Source organism: Silene latifolia, chromosome Y (genome assembly GCF_048544455.1).
Source record: "Silene latifolia isolate original U9 population chromosome Y, ASM4854445v1, whole genome shotgun sequence".
Taxonomy (NCBI): domain Eukaryota; kingdom Viridiplantae; phylum Streptophyta; class Magnoliopsida; order Caryophyllales; family Caryophyllaceae; genus Silene; species Silene latifolia.
Genome location: NC_133538.1, coordinates 100,784,898 through 100,806,220, shown reverse-complemented (window position 1 = coordinate 100,806,220; position 21,323 = coordinate 100,784,898). Strand labels below are relative to the sequence as shown.

Here is a 21,323-nt window from a genome sequence, read left to right as displayed (position 1 = left end):
TAATTTATAAAATCTATACTTTTCTAAACTAAATTTATAAATCTAAAGTAAACTCATAAAGGTGCTTTTAAATATTTTTAAAAAATGACCTTTCATTTCAACAAAATACGAATATCACATTAAAAAAAAAAAAAAAAAAAAAAAAAAAAAAAAAAAGCCAACATTTTCATGCTGTTTTCAACAAATCTGACATTTACCAAGTCCCTACACTCCCAATTTCCAGGCCACTTAAAATGTCAGCAAACACACGTCACTCCCACACAACATCCAACCCCTCCAAACACGCGTGAACCACACACTCGAAACCCGTTCTCTAAAAACCTCGTCAAACCCCACATTTCCAAACCCTCTTTCCCTTCTCTCATCCTAGCGGCCGTCACCCCCGACCCGCGACGAGGGAATTACTGTTATCAACCGTAAAGATCCGATTCACTAAAAAAACAACCTTGCTGCCATGGCATCCGGCCTCGCCACCCTACGCGCAAGACCATCCCTACTTCGGTACACCTCCCTAATCCAACCGCGATTATTCGGATCCTCATCCGCGGTTGCGATCCAGTACGACGACGATGATTATGAGGAGTATGATGATCGGACGGTGAGGAGTAGGGGTAGTGGGGATCTGATGGGGGATAGAGAAGGATCGAGGAATAGGAGAGGTGTACAGTGGGTTGTTCTTGGTCAACCTGGTGCTAAGAAAAGTGTTTATGCGGAGAAGTTGTCGAAGCTTCTAGATGTTCCTCATATTTCTATGGCGTCTCTTCTTCTTCAGGAGCTTCACCCTCATTCTTCTGTCTATCAACAGGTACCACTCGGTCATTTGTTTAAGTTTGATTGAAATACCTCTTGAGGCAGAATAAATAAATAAGTTAGACAGACGAAGAATAAAAGAGGTAAATAAATGAGTGAAACGGAGGTATATACATTTGCGAATTTGTTCAATGTTTTCGTAATGTTAGTTTCGTGAAACAGTCATTTTATTGGTTAAATATTTACTCCGTTTGTCTTAGCCATTTGTTTATTTTTTTTTCGACAATTGTAAACCATTATATTAAAAAAAATAAAACGTCTTACAGGTACAGAAAATAGCTTACACTCTAACCAGTAGCAAGGCTAACCGTCCAGTTGTGATGAAGACGAAGCTGTGCGCGAATTTCGCGTAATGAATTACGCGCAACTATTGGGACTGGCCTCTGAGAGACCAGAACTGAACATAATTTTCGCGATGTTACGGCAAAAGTAACATCAGTGGAAGTAGGGAACTCTCGAGTCGTCATAAGTTGAAGCAGTGCTTGAGAGTAAGCAGCAAAGGGAGATGATGCTCACAAATAGTAGATTTCGGGCAAGCAAGATTCAGTCGAAACAGTAGCCATGTATCCATTCTAACTCCTGCAGACGGATATCTTGTAAAGAGTGGGGAATTTGAAAGTTGAAAAAGCATTACCTGCCGTAAGGTAAAATTGTCGGGACTGGACATCATCAAGGCGGAGAGAAGGCAATCGTGAATGTGAAAGGTGTAAAGCTTCAGCTAAATGAAGTATCCGTTCAGGCTCAAGCTTATGATCTTCAAAAACAATGGAGTTGGGGGTGAGCCAAATGGAGCGCAAGATGCAAAAGAAATAAAGCAAATAGCTGAAATCCGTGGAGGAAGATCGATGAAGGTATGAAATATGATCAGCAAGCCATCGGGTGAACGAGACAGTTGGATCAGCCATAGATTGGATGCCAAGCGACGAAGAACGCCAGATATGCTGAATGACCTCACAAGAGCGGAATAAATTTTCCGGAGTTTCCAGTTCAGATCGACACATCGGACAAGAAGTGTCAAGACGAGCTCCTCTATGAGCTAAGATTGTCATAGTCGGGATTATCTGATGAGCAATCCGCCAGATAAAAAGAGGAAATTTACTTGAAAACGGAAATTGATAAAATTGCCATATCAATTTCCAAGAGAAAAAACTTAACTGCGGTAAAGTTGTCCCCAGCTGAGATAAAAGATATGTGTAGCCTTAGCGTATGTTGTAGCATCCATTCTCAGTGTACTCCCAGTAAAGGTAGTCATCAGCTCCAATTAAAGGTGGCTCCATAGCCAATATGGCTTTTGCAGTTGAAATATCAAAGAGCTAAAAAATAACTGATTGTTTCCATGATCCATTTTCGTGCACCAAGTCTGAAAGTGTAGGACTGGTATTATGGTGGTCATGGCGGACACCTGGTGATTTCCCTTGTACCTATGGACTAGACAGGAGACTAACCAAATTCCCATTGCTAATTTTCCAAGCCAAAGCCGCAGAGCAATTTGCAGCAACTTTACAAATACCTTGCCACATAAAAGAAGACTGTGTAACTTTGGACTTCTGATCCGGGATGGGCAGATCTTTCCGATATTTTGGTGTGAGATATTTAGCAAGAAGACCAGCCGGTCTATGATGAAGTAGCCAAAATTTTTTCAAGAGATAAGCTTGACTTAGAATGGTTACCGATTTAATTCCAAGTCCTCCCGTATCTCTTGGAATATGCAAGTGCGGCTGAGAGAGCCAGTGAATAGATCTTCGAGAAGAGTTTTTACTCCACCAGAAAGCCGCAATTAAAGAGTCAAGGATGTGAACCAGAGAACCAAGAAGAATAGAGTTTATAATAACGAACTTGCTAGCTTGAGACAAGTGAAGAGAAGACCATGACGAGATGCGTGTGGTAACCTTGTCTAGGATATCATGAAAAGCATTCTTCTTGCATTTCTGTAGGTCAACCGGAACACCCAAATATGTACCAAAGGAATCAGATGCTTTCATACGCAAGATAGAGGTCATATGGGACTTGAAATCTTCCGGTGAATTGGGACTAAACTTGATAAAAGATTTTTGAAGATTAATCATCTGACCAGATGCAGTTTCAAAAGTCTGAAAAATATCTCGGATAGCCTCAAAGAAAGCAGGCGTTGCCTTGCAGCAGATGAAGGCGTCATCAGCATAAAAAAGGTGCGAAAGAGGCGGAGCATACCGAGAAATCTTGAGTCCAAGAATGTGGTGACGGGACTCAGCTGCTTGAAGTTGGTGAGATAGAATTTCCACACATAATAAACAAGTAAGGAGATAGAGGATCGCCTTGGCGTAGGCCACAAGAAGGATGGAAGGAAGGAGAAGGTTCACCATTTATCATGATACTATAGGTTACAGATGCATTCCCATATGAGATTACGCCAAGACATAGGGAACCCAAAAAGATCTAAAACTGACATGAGGAAGTGCCAGGACACCCGATCAAACGCTTTATGCATGTCTAGCTTGATCACATAGTAACAATTTGTGCCTTTCTTGGTCTTGTTAATGTAATGCATTATTTCATGAGCAATAAGGCATCCATCAGACATGACGATCAGGAACAAAAGCCTGCCGGGAGTCGGAGATTAAAGAAGGAATTACCAATTTGAGACGGTTAGCCATACACTTTGAAGCCAAACGGTATATGACATTGCAAAGGCTAATCGGTCGAAACTGCGAGACCAACTCCGGTTTGTCAGTTTTTGGTATAAGAACAATGATGGTGTTGTTCCACTCTTTCAGCATGACGCCCGAATTAAGAAAAAGAAGGAGCGCCGAAGTCACTAGATGTCCTATCTCAGGCCAGAAAGTTTGAAAAAATTTAGGTGTAATGTCATCCGGACCTGGAGATTTTGATGCATCCATACCTCGGAGAGCATGCAGAATATCAGTTTCCGAGAAAGGGGCTTCTAATAAAGAGCATTCAACGAGTCCTAGCTTGGGCAAAGCAAGTCCATTAAGACATGAATGCAAAGCCGCCACGGGACTGGGAGGACCGTGTAAGTTGTTGCAACTTAGCAAATTCTTGAAATAACTAACGATCTCATTTGTAACAGACTCAGGTGATTCTAACCACACGCCATCAGCAGATCGAAGAGCCATAATCCGATGTTTTGTTGCTCTTTGTTTAACACGGCTATAAAGAAAGCGTGTAGGAAACCCGTCCAAAACCTCGGCCTTAATTTTTGAGCGTTGACCCAGTAATGACGTTGATTGCGCAGCATTTGTAAGCGAGAGGATCGAAGATGCAGAAAAGAAGATGCCGATGTTTCATCAACAATATGTGTAGTAGTTAAATCCAAATCAGCTTCAATTTCCGACCAGTTAATCCCATGAGAAATTCGATGATTTATAACCCATTGCAAGATAGCACATCTAACCGTGGACAATTTACGAGACAGCACAAACATAGAGGATCGATCCAAAGAAAGGAGTTTTCCAAGCTTGTGAAACCATGTCACGGACCTCAGGGTAAGATAAGCACCAATTATCAATTCGATATGGTCTCTTACGAGGTTTTGAATCGGAACACATTGAGAGAATAATAGGTGCATGATCAGAGACCAGAATAGGAAGGTGCAAAATTGAAGTAGATGGGAAAAGAGTAAACCATTCTTGGTTGGCATAAGCACGATCAAGACGTTCCATTATAAAATTGTCGTTGTATTGGTTGTTCATCCACGTAAACCGAGGACCAAAAAAAGGAACTTCCGTAAGGCCATTGTTAATTTTCCATGTTGACCGCGAATGAAATCAGTACCTCCAAGCTTATCTGCAAACAGTTCAACTTGGTTGAAATCTCCAATTAGCAACAAAGGAGAAAGGTCCAAAACCTTCAAACTCATATGATTCCATAACGCTTGTCTATATTCAACCCGTACTTCACCATATATAAATAAAATATATATTACATAATCCCTAAGCCATTTGTTTATGGTTTATATTATTCTTCGTGACCGTATTTGAATTTTAAAGGTAATCAAATGATTGGATGGATGGAGCATTTATTACTACTAGTAGACGGCCATTGTATCGTATTGATTTTATTACTCGTATTTTTATTATTCGTTCAATTATTTCTTTACTGTTGGGAACTAACACTTTGTTAACAAATATTATTTGACCACTACCCTAATGCCATATTAATAGGAACCATATTAGTCTCTATTCTCTAATTAACTAAATAATTGGAAGCTTATTCTAACTAATTTTGGAGCATAACTCCAACACACCCCTTGATCCAAAATTTGTAGGATCGAAAACATATAACGCTCGACATATTATACCGAGCCAATTTTGTTATCACGTCTTTCCTGGCACGGACTTATGACTTATGAGAACTAGTCTTGTAACGTTCTTTCAAATATTAGTCGGGCCTCTTTTAATCTCTTAGATGACAAACATTTTGCCTTGATGACCATGTGATTAAGTTCCATGCATTCTTTTGTTTCATGAAGCACTTATCTTCGCAAATTCATACTTTGTATGTCCCTATGACTTCTTCACGCTGTGATGCATTTAATTTCTTGTTATCAATTTTGTTGTTGATGCCCATTGTCATCAACCAACATTTCGTAGAGTTTTTTCTCTTTCTCAATTTGTGAAGCCCTTGTCTTCACTTTGTGACGCACTTCTCGTCACCGTCTTGTTAGTGCACCTTCTATCTTTATTGATGAGCAATCTATCCTCAAACGGTATGCGATCTCACACCCGCACATGTTGGGCTCCACACCCAACTTTAAATATAGTCTCCTTTCGAGACATAAACCGAGTCTCCTTGCTTGGACTCCATAAAACGTAAACTGCTCGATCAAATAGACTTTTCTCCATCTAACTTAATGAAGCCCTTGTCTTCACCCTGTGACGCACTTCTTTGCGTCACCTTCTTGTTGATGCACATCATCACCAACTCTCATTTGGAGCACTTTCTCTCCAAAAAATCTTGATAGAGCACTTCTCACTACCCTTCCTCCTATTGATGGAGCACTTCTCTCCACAAAAAAAAAAAAAAAACTTGATAGAGCACTTCTCTCCACAAAAAACAAATTTGATAGAGCACTTCTCTCCACAAAAAAAAAATTTGATAGAGCACTTCTCTCTACCTCTCAATTATGGTGCACTTCTCACCATTTTTTCGTTTTTTTTAAGCAATTCACCCTCCTTCTCTCTCATTTTTTTTTTAATGCGGAAATAAATCGGTTCAAGTGCTGCTTGGCTCACTTGTAACTCAAACAAAAAATGTGCTTTTTTTTTTGCTTTCAAACATTTTTTTTTTCGCCCCATTTCGGGAATCGAACCTGGTTATTTGAGTGGAGGCGACAATCGTCTCAACACTCTCTACTCTGATACCACATGATAGACTTAAAATATAAGAGGAGAGTGAAATCATATGGAGACGTTTTACTGGTTAACGAACTCAATTATTAACGAATGCATTACTCGCCTTTTATAGGCTTACAAACTAAACAAAATATCCTAAACTAGTGGAGTAACCCCACGTCTAACATCAACTGCCACTAACACTTTGTTAACAAATATCATTTGACCACTACCCTAATGCCATATTAATAGGAACCATATTAGTCTCTAATTAACTAAATAATAGGAAGCTTATTCTAACTAATTTTGGAGCATAACTCCAACAATATAAATAAGGGTCATAAGTCATGTGGATAAAAGAGAGTGTATGCTTAATATCTTAAGCATAGTTGGAAATCTTAGCTACTAGCTAAGTGTTCGAGGATTGATTGTATTATTGTTAAGGTTGAAGAATAATAATACAAGGTTGGGTTATGGTTAAGTCCATAACAAAATATTGTGTGTCTTTGCACTTTTATATTATTTGTACCAAAAACCCTAACATTTACGTTTCGGTTTTTGGTATTTAAGTGTTCCTTAAAGGTTCAAGTTTTAGAATTGTATTCCTTGGTTTAAAAAAATCGTTCCTAAGACGCGCCTTAAACGCTGTTGAGAATTGGCTCCCAGAGAAGTTGATTACTTTATAAACCAATGAGTTACTCCTCCTCCTCCTATCATCAATTGGCTCGTATGATGATTTAAACTAAACTTCTATTTGCCATTTGAGTGAGGCTAGTTTGTACCTTTATGTTTGGCCCATCCCGTTCTTTCTAAGGGACCTCGAATTACCCTTTGTACCACCAATTGGTTTCAGGTTGTAACTGTTTGGGCTAATGGAGTTGACTCTTTCTCCTCTCCAAGCTCGCTTCATGAATTTAACAAATGTACCTCTTAAGTTAATTACATAGGATAGTTATCAAGGCGCACTACTAAGGGATTTTCGGATTTATTTTCTTGTAGCTCTTGCAGTTTGCTCTTCACTTCGCCACATTATCCCTACTCTTTGCGAACTCCTTAAAAGATAATGATCTGCTTTTACTTTGTCCCTAGAATTCAGTGCCCTCAGTGCCTTAAATCTTGGTTGTATACATAAGAAAAATATAAGTGCTTATTGCTATTTTCAATAAAGCCAAAGACACGCTATTCTTTAGTTTTAGCCTTCCAGGTTAAGATGGAATAAATAAAATGGTCTAGCCAACTGGTTGTGCTTCTTTTTATTGTGAAGTAGCAATCATTCGATGCAATTCTTCTCAAGTCATTTTTCATCTTGGGATCATCTTGAAATATTGTGTTTTTTTTTTGAGGCACTTTAATCTTGGTCATGTGTTTCGTACCTGCACTATATCTAGCTTGCTTATAACAAGGGTAATAATGGAAAACCCATGTCCTTGTATTTATCTCCCGTTTTCAAGTCCTCACACCACTGTGCTTGATCATTGTATAAAAGTAATCCAACTTTTTTGCTGTTGAAATTTGGTGTCTAACTTATGGCTCCCCTATCTCTTATGTAGATTAAGAATGCTGTGAACCAAGGGAAGCTTGTTCCAGAGGATATAATATTTGGTTTGCTATCAAAGAGACTGGAAGAAGGGTACCATAGAGGGGAATCTGGATTCATTCTGGATGGTATCCCGAGAACACTGATGCAAGCTGTGAGTTCATACACATCCTAGTTTTGCTTTTTTGTATGATTATGTTTCCCTCTGCGGATTGTAATTTAGCCATGCATGCAAAATTGATTAACTATTTAGAGTAATTTGCAACACTTTTGGGTTTCCATGCACTATTTTTCGTGTATATCACCTCCTGTCTCTTAATTTGACAATTTTTGGGGTTCATAGCCAAATACAGAAAAACTCACTTCAATCATTCTTGTTCCATGCACTATTTTTCTTGTTCTATCTGAGCAAGCACTTATCATAGAAATCTCTGTTAAAAGCTGGTCACCTAACCTAACAGGTAGACAACACTTGTTTTGAGTTTGAATTCCATTTTGGTATCTTCAAATGCCTATTAGCCAAAACTTTATAACCCAGGAACACCCTCGTCATATCATTGATGTTGAATATAAGAAAATCTCATTTTCACTGCTATTGAATTGCTTTAGAAATGAAAACATCAGAGCTGTTTTCCGTTTTTTCTCCAGTATATCGGTAGGGACTTGGCATTTTGCTAGAGTAATTCATACTGCATCAGTTGCCTGAATGTCTTTGGAGTATATTTTAGCTTGCCTTGTCAATTCTTAAGAAATGGAGATAATTTAGCTTCAAGGTTCACTATTTTCTAATTGTTTGATTAGTTATGATTTCTAGTCGCCAATTATTGTGGACTATGTTTATATGGCAGGAGGTTCTTGACCAGATTGTAGACATTGATTTGGTATTGAATTTCAAAACAACTGGTAAAGTAGAGAGGAAACTGGTAAATGGTCCGAGTATTCATCCGCAAGTCAGTCAAATGAAATCATTATCTGAAGCTGCTCAGCGAGAGAAGCTTCGCACATATGCAGAGCAGGTAAGCTGCTAAGTAGCTTTAAAGAAGTCATAACTCGTAACATAAGACATGACATTTGAGAGTGGTGGGGTGGGTCGTGGTCAGAAAATTTCACAAGTAGTTAGCTAGCATACGTGTACTGTTAATATGTGCATTTGAGTAATGCTGAATTGGTTTCCAGGGTGGGGGTTGTGGGCTCGACGGACGGGAGGGGGTTTTGACGACGTTGGAAATGGAGTGGGGAAAAGGGTGCCGGTCACGTGGGAATAAGGAGGCAGCTAGCACCAGTGGTTATGCCGTTGTGGTGGTGGTTGGTGTGTTTTTGTGGTGGGGGTAGTTTGGTTTGGATTATTATTGTCATCTCTTTCCTATTCTATACCAAAGTAACCAAACAAGTAGGCTAATCAAAGGGAATCGTGTCAACCAAGTGCTGTGAGTGCAGTGGAGCGCGGGTCACCCTCAAAGCATGCAATGGCATGAATTGCGAGGTCCTGGGTTCGACTCCCTGCATGGGCAATATCATGGGCAGTATGCGGTTATTGCACGGGGACCTTCGGGGTCTGTTAAAAAAGAGTGCCGGCTTACCGTCCTATCGCGTATCTCTCGGGGTTCGGTCTCTCAAAGGTGTATCGCCCTAGGCTGCTAATGAGAGATGTTCCTCGTTACCAAGAAGAAAAAAAAAAAAAAAAAAAAACAAGAATCGTGTTCCTTTGTCCTCGTTTCCCTTTCCCGATTCCATTCCCCTACCTCTTGGTGAACCAAATTCCCCTTAATGTTTTGGGCATTTCTGTGTCAATATGGAAAACGACTTTATATAGAAAGTGCAGGGAGTATGTAAAAACTTCTTGCAAGTCTATTGTATCGACATGTATATATACTGCTTCAAATGAATTCTTAACATTTTTCCCATATGGCCCTTGTTTAGAGCAAACTGCTTGAGGATTTCTACAGAAGACAGAAGAAGCTCCTGGACTTCGAGGTAGATGAAGGGCTCGACGAAACTTGGCATGACCTCTTGTCTGTTTTGCAGCTACAGCACACAAAATCTTCTTTCCAGAAATTAACTGCCTGATACAGCCGGCTTTATTATAAGTACAAGATTTGAAACTTGTGAAATTGGTATAATGCAAACTTAATTAAAGGGTTTGGAAGTTGAAATAGCTCCAATTTTAGGTTGGTTTCTACTTCCATTAAGTAGGGCCGTTTCTAAAAGCAGTTTTGTAATGTAAACTTGTATCTCAGAGATTAACACTTTTAATCAAGTAGTCATAGCCTGATATGTATGCTGCTATGCTGTGTTTTTTTTTTTGGGTGAGTACCATGATCAAGTACGTCGAAATTGAATGCAATTTGGAGTGAAACTATTGATGAAAATAATCATTTCTATTTCGTGAATCCTTTCGTAATCATTAAGTGATTAAATTTCGACCCTTTAGTGACTGTTCTTATTTCAGTTGTTATGCTATGCATAACTTGTAGTAAGACTCTTTTAAAGGGAATTTACGCAACACTTTTTCTTATATGAGATTGTACAAAGTAAAAGTAGTTCGTAGTATAGTTTTGAGCCCGACACTTTTTCAAGTGCAAGTTTAGCTTAACCACGATAATTAGAATGCTTTTTTTTTTTTTTTTTTTTTTTTTTTTTTTTTTTTTGTGTGGCAACTGTAAAGAAAGATTCTACATTCTCATGGCCTCTCGAGCCAGACCATGCGCTAACATATTTAAGTGCCTAGGAATAAAATTGAAACACAAACAGTGAAAGCAAACATAAAGTTTCTGAATTTCCTTAAGAATGCCCTTGATGATATGATTTCCCTTCTCGACCCCAAAGAACTGTTCAAAGCAGATTTGCAAACGATCGACGAAACTTCAAGGTGCAGCTGCCCACTATTGCAAGCCCATTTCAAAACGTCCCAGATTCCTAATGCTTCAGTTTGGAATGCCGACTCATCTCTCATTCTTATGCTTCTATGATTAATCACCGAGCCTGAGCTACTATAGGCGATCCATCCAATCGCAGCATCGTAATTCTTTTCCCAACTAGCGTCAACCTTCACACGTGTCACCATACAGTGGTTACGACCCCCACCATATACGTCGGGTGACCATCGCGTATCGCTAGTTGTTGTGAGTCAATTGATTCATTTCCCAATCCATAAGTGGTTTCCTTGTTATTTCTGCCCACCTTCCCTTGGAATACCTGTAAGTTCGCAGCAACGGTCATGGAGAAAGAACTGTAGAAAACCTGTGGCACAAACGACATACCTTTAAAGATAATGTTATTTCGTAGGACCCATAATCCCCACAGAGTCGCCATGAACCTAATCACCCGCTGCTCTCCCTCCTCAAAATTAATCAGATATCGGATCCAGTTAATGATCCATGTACTAATCTCAGTTGTCGATGTATTTTCAGTCCTAATTCCCAAATCTGAACCTGCCCAAATCCTGGCAGAGGACATTACAGTCTCTGAATAAATGTTCCAACGATTCCACGTTCTTCTTCTCACTACCGCACATGTTGCAAGAGAAGTCTATACCCAATCTACGCCGCTCAAACTCCTTACCAATCAGTAAAGTATTGGTTAGTATCCTCCATAAAAGGATTTTCCAGATATTAGGCCCCGGTAGTCTCCACAGGCGTGTTCTGCAGAAATCCCTTCCGTTATCGCTAATCCTAGTCCTGTCCTTTAGGGACCCTTTTTTATCCATATACTCTTTAAAGACAATTCCATAACCACTTTTTACCGTGTAGACACCATCTTTTGTATGTGGCCAAAAAACTTCATCCTTAACCCTTGAGGAATAGATCGGGGAGGCGAGAATACGTCTTGCATAGTTTTCCTTAAATAGAAAGTTCACAAGGGGCACATTCCATCTCTGCTCGAATTGGTAGAGATTTCGTACACGTAGGTTCCCCAAATGTAGGAAATCGGTTCTTAATAAGCAGTCTTTTGGTTCCGGGCACATACCATTCACCTATTTGGAGTTCCATATATTCATGTCCGAGGCAATTCCTGGTTTTCATCCAACGTTATCCATAATGAGCTCCATTCCATATAGAATACTTCTCAAGCCCCATGATGAGCTTGTACCTTTTATTGGACTTATACCCTCAGCAACCTCGTGATTTTTGAACAGTTTTTTCGGGAAAATTCGGCTAAAGAGTGAGCCCTCTCTAGACACCACCCTCCAACCATGTTTTGCTAACAGCGCCTTGTTTAAACTTTCAATTTTTTGAATTCCAAGCCCTTCTGCACACTTCGGTAAACTCAGGAATTTTTTGCTACACCAGTGTACATTCTTTCCTAATTTACATCCAGTCCACCAAAATTGCGACAAAAGCGAATTAATCTTATTTGCCACACTTACCGGTACTTTGAATACCGATAGAAAGTAATTTGAGAGATTTGATAGGACCGATGAAATCAGTGTAAGTCTGCCCGCTGGTGATAGAAAAATTCCGTTCCAAGATGAGATGCGTTTAGTCACGTAATCCGTAAGGGCATTGAAGATTCCTTGTTTCGATGACTGAAATTCCGCTGGTATTCCTAGATACTTCCCTATTCCTTGATTATTCTTTATACTCAACGCCCGCATAATCTGTTGTGCCTTCGCCAATTTTGTACTAGGGCTAAAAAGGACGCCCGATTTGCCCAAATTCAGCTTCTGCCCTGAAGCCTCACAGTAGGAGTCCAAAATCCGTTTCAGGTGGAAAACTGAGTCTCCTTTATCATGGAAAAAGAAGACTGAGTCATCCCGCGAAGAACAAATGTGTGAGAGGTCATTTCTCCTCTACACACGATTGGATACCCTTAGTTGCCCCATATCCTGCACATGTTCTATATTTCCAGCGAGAACCTCCATGCACAGAATAAAAAGGTACGGTGATAGAGGATCTCCTTGACGTAGACCACACCACGGGTGAAATTGAGGAAGAGGAGCCCCATTGAATAAGACTTCATAGCTCACCGATGAAACACAATTCATAATAAGGGATACCAACTTCCTTGGGAAACCAATTTTTTTAAGAACTGCCTCCAGGAAATCCCATCTAACTCTATCGTATGCCTTACTCATATCAGCTTTAAAGACACACCTTCCATGCTTTCCTTTTTTGTGATTTGTAATGTTATGAATTGCTTCATGGGCCAGTAGAATGTTATCACTAATATGCCTCCCTGGTAAGAAAGCATTATGAGTTTCACTCACTAGATAACCCATTACCTTAGCCATCCGGCTAGTAATACATTTTGTTACAATACGCATAAAGACATTACAAAGACTAATAGGACGATAATCCGAAACTCCTTCGAGGTTCTCCGTTTTTGGTATAAGCGTAATGAAGCTCCTATTTATTTCTCTTAAGACCCTACCCGAGTTTAAGATGGACAAGACCGCCTTCGTAAAATCCTTTTTTATTAGGGACCAACATTTATGATAAAAAACAGCCGGTATATACCATCTGGTCCCGGAGATTTAAGGGCTCCCATTTGAAAGACCGCACAACGTACCTCTTTGGCAGTAAAAGGTTTGTCTAGTTGATCAGCATCGTCATGTGAAACCTTATTCTTAAGAAACTTAAGTATATTCTCATAGGATGCAGAGTCCCTTACCTCATATGGTTCATGGGTCGATTTGTATAGTGTCCTAAACATCCGTTGAAACTCACTACTAACTAGCTGCGGATCATAAATCCACGTACCATCTTCCCCCTTTATACCATGTATATAATTCCATCCCGCTCTGCCCTTGACCCAATTAAAGAAATATTTAGTGCAGGTATCACCTTCTACTAACCATTTAAGCTTGGCACTTTGTTTCCAGAAAACGGCTGCAGATTTAGCAAATTCTCGAACTTCTTCATTTACTCTAGTATATATTTCATCATCCCCCTCCGTAATGGCCATATTCATACCATCTTCCAATCTTTTGTCAAAATCTTCCCATTTTTTCATCCATTCCTCCCTTTTATTAATAGCCCACTTCTTTACATTAGTCCGCACCCGCACTAGTTTCCTAGAAAGCTGATATGCCGGGGATCCCACATCAGCCAACAACCACGCCGCACGAACCCCTTGTAGGCATTCATCATATTCTAAAGCCCAAGCGTCCAATTTGTATGGCTTCTTCTGTACATTCCTCGTCAGGTTTAGATTTATTTCAATGGGAGCGTGATCTGATATTTGAATAGGGTAGTGTTTAATACCAGTATTTGGAAAGTTCGTCAACCAGTCCTTCGACCCCATTGCTTTGTCAATTCTTTCATATACTCTTTTAACACCCTTACAGTTATTACACCAAGTAAATCGTGGACCCTTAAAAGGAATATCTATCAATTCATTTCTTATTCTCCATAGATTAAACTCCTGAGCTCCACTAATTGGTCTTTGGCTAAGGCTTAATTTATCACACACAAACTCAACCTGATTGAAATCCCCGACAATAAGAAAAGGAAATCCCCGACAATAAGAAAAGGATATGTACAAGTTTCCATAGGCCACATGCGAAGGCAGTAATTGAAACTTGAAAGGCGTCTATTCCCATTGAAGCGGTCCCGAAAAGCCAGTGAAAATAGTAATTTGACAGCACGCGCCCATTTGATAAATGGTCTCTTTGAATTATTCGTTTTTCTTTTTTTTTTTTTAGACAAATGTTCTTTGAATTATTTGTTAATCGGCGAGAAACACATTTAATGCATCCAAATATACGTACGTAACTGTACATTTAGTCACACTGCTTTCATTAATAACTTCACAACTCTACCCCATCATTCCACACTTGACGAAGGAGCTGATATCTGACAGCATTATTCTCGTGATTATGCGCTGCTGTCTTAATCGATTTCAAATGAGGATGGCAAAGAATCTACATAGTATAAAAGATTGAGTTTTTTCTTGAATTTTCATTGATCCCTAATTTTTAGTGCTTTGGAAAAAGTTGTATTTAAATAGGGCCTTTCATATTCCTTTTACATATTTAATTGCCCTATCTCTTGCATTCACTAATTAACTAGTTTTAAACCCGTGCAAAATTGCACGGGTATGTATTTGGGCCGGTATTAATGATTTTGGATGATTTTTTTTTTTTTTTTTTTTTTTTTTTTGCATTTCTATTGTAATTATCTAGTTGGTCTAAATCAGCGATCTACATAATTAATGTTTACACTTGCTTCAAATACGTATTCAAATGCAATGGTTTAAGAGGAAATAACGTAATATACTATTGTAAATAAAATTTGCATACATAAAAAAACTTTACACCCCGAATAAAGAAATATAATTTAATAATCTACTTTAACATAGCTTAGTGTAACATGCATCAGAATGTCAAAGCTTATATGATTTACTGGTGAAATTAGTGTGTGCTAGTAAGATATACAATGAAGTACATGGATCGATAAATAATACTTCGTATTTTGTTTTGATAATTAAATATTTCTTATTTTTAACTAACAAATTCAAAGATGCCGTATTTATCATAAAATTTCGAATTATTAAAATAAAATTAATAATCCGTATACAAATAAAATCAAAGTGTAAAGCTTGGGCTATTATCGCTTTGGACTCGTTGTCAGTAAATTTATTGCATATGTATTAATATAGTTTTATCAAATTATTCGGAATGTATAAAATTATTTCATAGTATTATTTTTATTTATTCCGATTTGTAATTCATACCGCTTATATGTCATAAATTTCATTTATTCGGAATGTATAAAATTATTTCATAATATTATTTCATAGTATTTGTTCTACGACGGAATTTGTAGGATATTTGTATTGGCGGAATTACAAGAAAATATCTTTTCGCACACTAACGGGTCCCACCATAACATAAATTTCAAAAAAAAAAAAGCTGAATTAATGAGGTGACACGTCCTGAATTGAGTATTGTCTTCTGAATTAATAAAGATAAGATTACCCTCCCCATCACTAATTAAATTAATTAAATATATTACACTATTATGCTTTCATTAGTGATTCTAAACTTTCAAAAAAATAAAATGGAAAAAATATGCGCATGAGAATACATTCAAGTTGCGTACCAATTACCAAAAAACAATACATTCGAGTTAATAAACAAAATCGAGATATTAAATTTGGGATCACAATTACATAAGTTTCTTCTGATTATACTCTTCAATTAACCCCAATATTTTGATATCAAATTTATGTAATTCGCATGTAAAAAGCGATAAAAAATATTTCTTGATGTAAATCGTCGACGAGGCGGAAAATTAAAGGATGATTCCTTTTTTTTTGTGCTGAGGATGAAGCAAGAGAAACTAAAACATATTTTATGAGGGTGAAGATGAATTATTAAGAGATTTGCTATATCACGCCCCTTGTTTTACTTGTTACGCCCCCTATTTTTTCATTTATTCCTATTTTGCCCTTAAACTACGTATTTAGTTATGTAAAATATTTCTAGTTTTTTATTTTATGATTTTTTGAGACGGTTTTTTACAAAATTAAATAAAATTAAATCGTACTCATTCATTCAAAACGATATTAAATCGTTACAAAAAATCGTCTAGAATGAATGAATGAAAAAATTATATCGTTTCAAGAATAATGATTACAAGATTTAAAAAATAAAATAAAATTTAGTGGCACACATAACACGATTTAAAAAAATACGAAAATTGGCCTCGTCATGTAGCTTACAAGACACAGCCAAGGACCCGTCATGTGGATTATAAGACATGGCCAAGGACATGTCGTGTGAATTACAAGAGACGGCCATGGCACTGTCATGTGGCTTACAAGACATGGCCATGGACCTGTCATGTAAACCACATGACACACCCATGGTTCTGTCGTGTAAACCACACGACATGGCCATGGCACCGTCTCGTAATTCACATGACACCGCCATGGCCGCGTCTTGTAATTCACAAGACAAGGCCACTTTTTTTTTTTTTTTTTAATAGTGAAATTTTAATTAAATGCAATAGTTGGTGGAAAATACGTCTTTTTAAGACCGGGTACATATTAAATTAATTACTCTAAAAATTGCCCCAAACTCAGTTACGACAAAGCGATAATTAAATCAAAAATGAAAAGTTCAACAAAAATCATTTACTATAATATAATTATTAGTTATTGTAAAATATATTACCAAAATCAAATAATTATAAAACAATAATTTAAAAAACGTCTCCGATTATAATTTTGTAAAACCCGTCTCTGAAAATCATAAACTAAAAAACGAGAAATATTTTTTTACTTTAATTAGTTACATACTCCAAGGGTAAAATAGGAATAAATGAAAAAGTAGGGGGCGTAACAAGTAAAACAGGGGGCGTGATATAGCAATTTTTTTTCGAACATAAAACGAATCATATATTATATTAAAGCTGTAACTAGCATTTTATTTGATCGCCACGTGTCAACAACTATTCCTATGCCACGTGTCATTTGCTGAAATCCTAAAACTATAAAAATATAAAAAATATTAATATAAACAATCACGTACAAATTCCTAACACTATTAAATAGCTTTCCTAATACATGTTAGGAAATCACAGTAACAATAATTTCAAATGTGCATTGAATATTCTAATCAGAGTAACAAACACAATCCGGGATATTATCATTTTATACTCCTTGATATCCGGGATATATTGACTACCCGGAATCTTATCATTTTATACAAATATATTAATTCTATCCAATTATACAAAATAACTAATCGAGTCCTTAATTAGCATCATTTATTTAAGTTAAGAATATTAAAGGCTATTGATTAATTATGATAATCAATTAATCCGTATGTTTCCAATATGATCAATATTCGCTTCCTCCCATATTTACGTTATGACTTTCCATTTCAAGATTACTTCATACTGTAGAAAATTGATTTAAATCAATTCTCAAAATTTTGATTTTTGGGTAATTTAGTTTACTAATTAGTTGAAAGATATTAAAATATTCAAAGAAAATTTTACACATTTTTTTCCTGAACTAAGTAAAAAAAAAAACGTTTTCATATAAGTTGAATATGAACAAATCTTTATGAGTAGAGAAACAAAGGTAACAGTAACATTTTATATACGTTGAATTAGAGAAAAATGATTTCTTTCGATTCCCATTTGTTTGAAGAAACGAAGTGAGAATAATGACTTTCTTGTGTACATATTAAGGTGTTGTAAAATTATATCAATATTTAAAATGGTACTTTCTCCGTTTTCATATGATGTACCCATTTTTTGAATATATGAGTGAAGTAATTTAATAAAATGGGTACATCATATGAAAATGGATGAAGTACTTAATAAAAATGGTCTACATACTCCACAAGACTACAATAATAAGGTGAATACTTACGTCATTATTTATATAGTTATAAAATATATATACTACGGATTAATAAACAGCAACACGAAGGTCACAATATATTGAATGAAATAGTCTCATAATTAAATCATGATGAGATGAACCCCATATATAGTACCAAATATTTATTTCATAATAGTTCGGTATTTTGATAAATTCTTAAGTTTCAAATTATAAAAATAAATAATAGTCTGACACCGAGTAGTGAGAGAATAATTTCAAGGTCAAAATACCAGTACACAAAAACTTAGAAGAGACGATTTCTTACTAAGATATTAATGAGAGACAACTTTTCCCTACCATTTCGTTTGTTTTTTGTGACCTTTTTATTGTTGATGGTAAGCAGAAATGACACTTTTTTACATACCTATCTGGCTATTTTCATAATAAGCGTACCTATTTTACCTTTATTCACGATTCGTACTTGGTTTTGTAACTCCTATATTACCATTTTTACTACAATTGATGGTTTCGTAATAAACTTATTATGAGATCGTCTCCTACGAGACTTGGTCAAGTGAGGCTGGGATGATATCTACTCATGTTAATTGTATTTTTCATTGTTGATGAATTGTTTTAGAGTGGCTATATTCATGTAAATTTTGGGTTGCTATTTTTAAGGGGTTTATGGATTAGGTCATTTGGAATCTTTTTAGGACAAGACCATTAAGGCTGTTTATATCTACAAATATATAAGAAGCAATATTTTGAATAGGGCTTTTAAAATCTCATATGGTATTGAATACAAAAGGTATTTCAGAAATGGTGGGAATACTTGTGTATATTCTGTAGTTAGACTTCGTTTGGCATGAAAAATGAAAGGATCAAGTAAATGGTGGAAAAAAAAATAAAAAAAAAAAGTAAATGGTGGAAAACACATGATAGTTGGAAAGGTTATACATCCTCCGTTTTTATTGAATTGTTTATGTTTATTTTTGCACAAATATCACAAATATTAAGAAAGTGGGTGTCTCTACTTTTCATATGCATACCTACAATAGTAAGTCTCCCTTAATACGACACTATTCGGGAAAAGCAACAAGTGGTATGAAACTTGACCCATCTTAAGCTTAAGACGAACAATGCCGTCGTAAATGAGAATGGGTGTACTTACAAAACGACCCTCATAGGAGCCTCACACCTTTTGTCACCCACACCAAAAGGTACAAAAGTAGACAAGGGTATGTGGGTCGTTTAATGATCAAAGAAATCCATATAAGGAAACATAAACAATCAAATGGAACAGGTGCAGCTTAAAATGGAAAACGTAAACTATTCAATGGAACAGATTAAGTAGAATTTTTTGGTTGCATGACAAAATGATGAACAATGTTGTGAAACAAGTGTCAAAATAATAAACAAAAGAAAAGAAATAAAACTTTTGGTATTTGACGACTTGAATAAAGATATGAAGGGGTTGTGTCGATGGTGGGATTAGAGGTCGTGATAGGGGAGGGGTTGCGATAAGTGGGTAAAATGGGGTGGGGTTTCATACAGGTATGGCCAGGGTTCGTAGTCACGCATAGGTAAGGGTCAGGGGATGGTAGTTATGTCGGAGGGACAGTGTGAGGGGGCGTACGAGATGGTGGAGACAAGAGGGGGTAAGGGATGTTCAATCGAGGAGGTGACTAATGAGATATGAATTGGTTGGTTGGTTGGTTGGTTGGTTGGTAGGGGGTGTTGAGATATAAGTTGAGTGGGAGGTTGTGGTCTAGTAAAAAGGAGGGATTGGGTGCGGTGGTGCGTCTGGTGGTGGGTCTCGAGTACTACTATAAATATATTGCGAGATTTAACTATACAATTTGAGTATGTATTAACAAAATAACTTTTTAAAAGTTTATCTAAAATCTACTAATGAATTAATCTTATGCCTCCACTAAAAAAGATGTATACATAAGATCTACTTCGATTAACACCCTACATTGCCACCCGTGCAGTGCACGGGTACAAAAACTAGTATAACACAATCAAAGTTATTTTTAACATATATGTTTCTTGAAAGTTATCGAAAAAACTTACTTAAGAAATCAATATTCTACGTTACAAATACAACAAAATAAGAAAGTATGGAGTATTATTTATCGTTTGAACTAAATATAGATGGGAATGAAAACATGCAGATTATATTTTCTAACACTTAAAAATAAGGGGCATACATTAAGAATAGGTCAACAAAAATAGCCACCAATCTACATAAACCCGTCTGAGTACATGACCAAATAACAGGTGATGTGCCCAAAATCTATATAAAACACACTAAAACTAAACCTTATACTCCCTCCGTGTACACCCTACTCCCAAGTCCCAAACCCACCTCAGTAAACCTAAATGATCTACCTCCTACTTGCTATAAACTCAAAACATAACTTCAGCACTTAACACACATGAGAAAGTTTACATACATGAGAGATTATATTTTGTTTTTCGATTTGTTTAAATTTATATGGCTAATGTTCTAAGTTCACGTAACCAAATTAAACCATGTTAGAGATAGAGAGAGAAATAAGATTCTCTGATTTTCTAACCTAGGTTTAAGCATTACACGCACAACAATGGCCGTCATGACATTTTCTGAAAATTCTTTCTCACCATTATCTTCTTCATCGTCTACTTCTAAATCTCACAAAAATACAAAAACACAAAAAAATATGGAAATCTAAAGCAACAAAAAAACAAGGAGAAGATTAATGAGGAGGCTGTTGTGGAGGATCAAAAACTGCTAGTGGAAACTGTAGTACAAGGGCCGGCAACTGCGGATGCCAGGAAGACGGTATATATGGGAGAACTAATGGGTATTCCTATTCTGAATTTAACGGAAGGAGAAGAGGAACAACATGAATCAGGGTGGACTCCTCGTAATGGCAAAAGGAATATCCCTATAATGGAAACAATTGAGGAGGACGAGGAGCTTGCTGACTTGCTTCAGTTTACTACAGAGGATATCAAAACAGAGGTAGAATTCGGGTCTCAATCTGTGTACTATTACATTCTTGGCTCTAATCCTCCATGGGAAGTCATTGAGGACTATGTTTATAAGGCTTGGGATGAATTTGGCATAGATAGAGTGTCCTTCATGTCCAATGGTTTATTTCTAGTTAGGTTTAAGATACAAGCTGGTATGAATGCCTTGCTAAATGTTGGGTATTATTTTTTTGAAAACAAACCTATCGTGATTAAACCATGGGATGCAGAAGTTGATCTTGTGAAGGAAAAGGTGGATACAGTCCTTGTTTGGGTCAAGTTATCTGGGATTCCTTTGAAATTATGGGGGGATTTTTTACCTGTCATAGCAGGACTGGTTGACAAATATG

At 36.9% G+C, this 21,323-nt stretch overlaps 1 protein-coding gene across 1 annotated transcript; it reads left to right on the top strand.

Moving 5' to 3' along the window:
• Positions 1-258: 258 nt before the first annotated feature.
• LOC141633826 (putative adenylate kinase 7, mitochondrial) lies at positions 259-10,040 on the top strand. Its single transcript, XM_074446220.1, has 4 exons — positions 259-805; positions 7,691-7,831; positions 8,526-8,693; positions 9,598-10,040. The coding sequence occupies exons 1-4, from the start codon at positions 455-457 to the stop codon at positions 9,742-9,744; spliced, it is 807 nt and encodes a 268-aa protein (XP_074302321.1). The 5' UTR covers positions 259-454; the 3' UTR covers positions 9,745-10,040.
• Positions 10,041-21,323: the final 11,283 nt, after the last annotated feature.

Coding starts and splice junctions, on each gene's coding strand:
- LOC141633826 (XM_074446220.1), top strand. CDS start 455: ATGGCATCCGGCCTCGCCACCCTACGCGCAAGACCATCCCTACTTCGG. Junction 7,832..8,525: donor CGAGAACACTGATGCAAGCT/GTGAGTTCATAC, acceptor TTTATATGGCAG/GAGGTTCTTGACCAGATTGT. Junction 8,694..9,597: donor TTCGCACATATGCAGAGCAG/GTAAGCTGCTAA, acceptor GCCCTTGTTTAG/AGCAAACTGCTTGAGGATTT.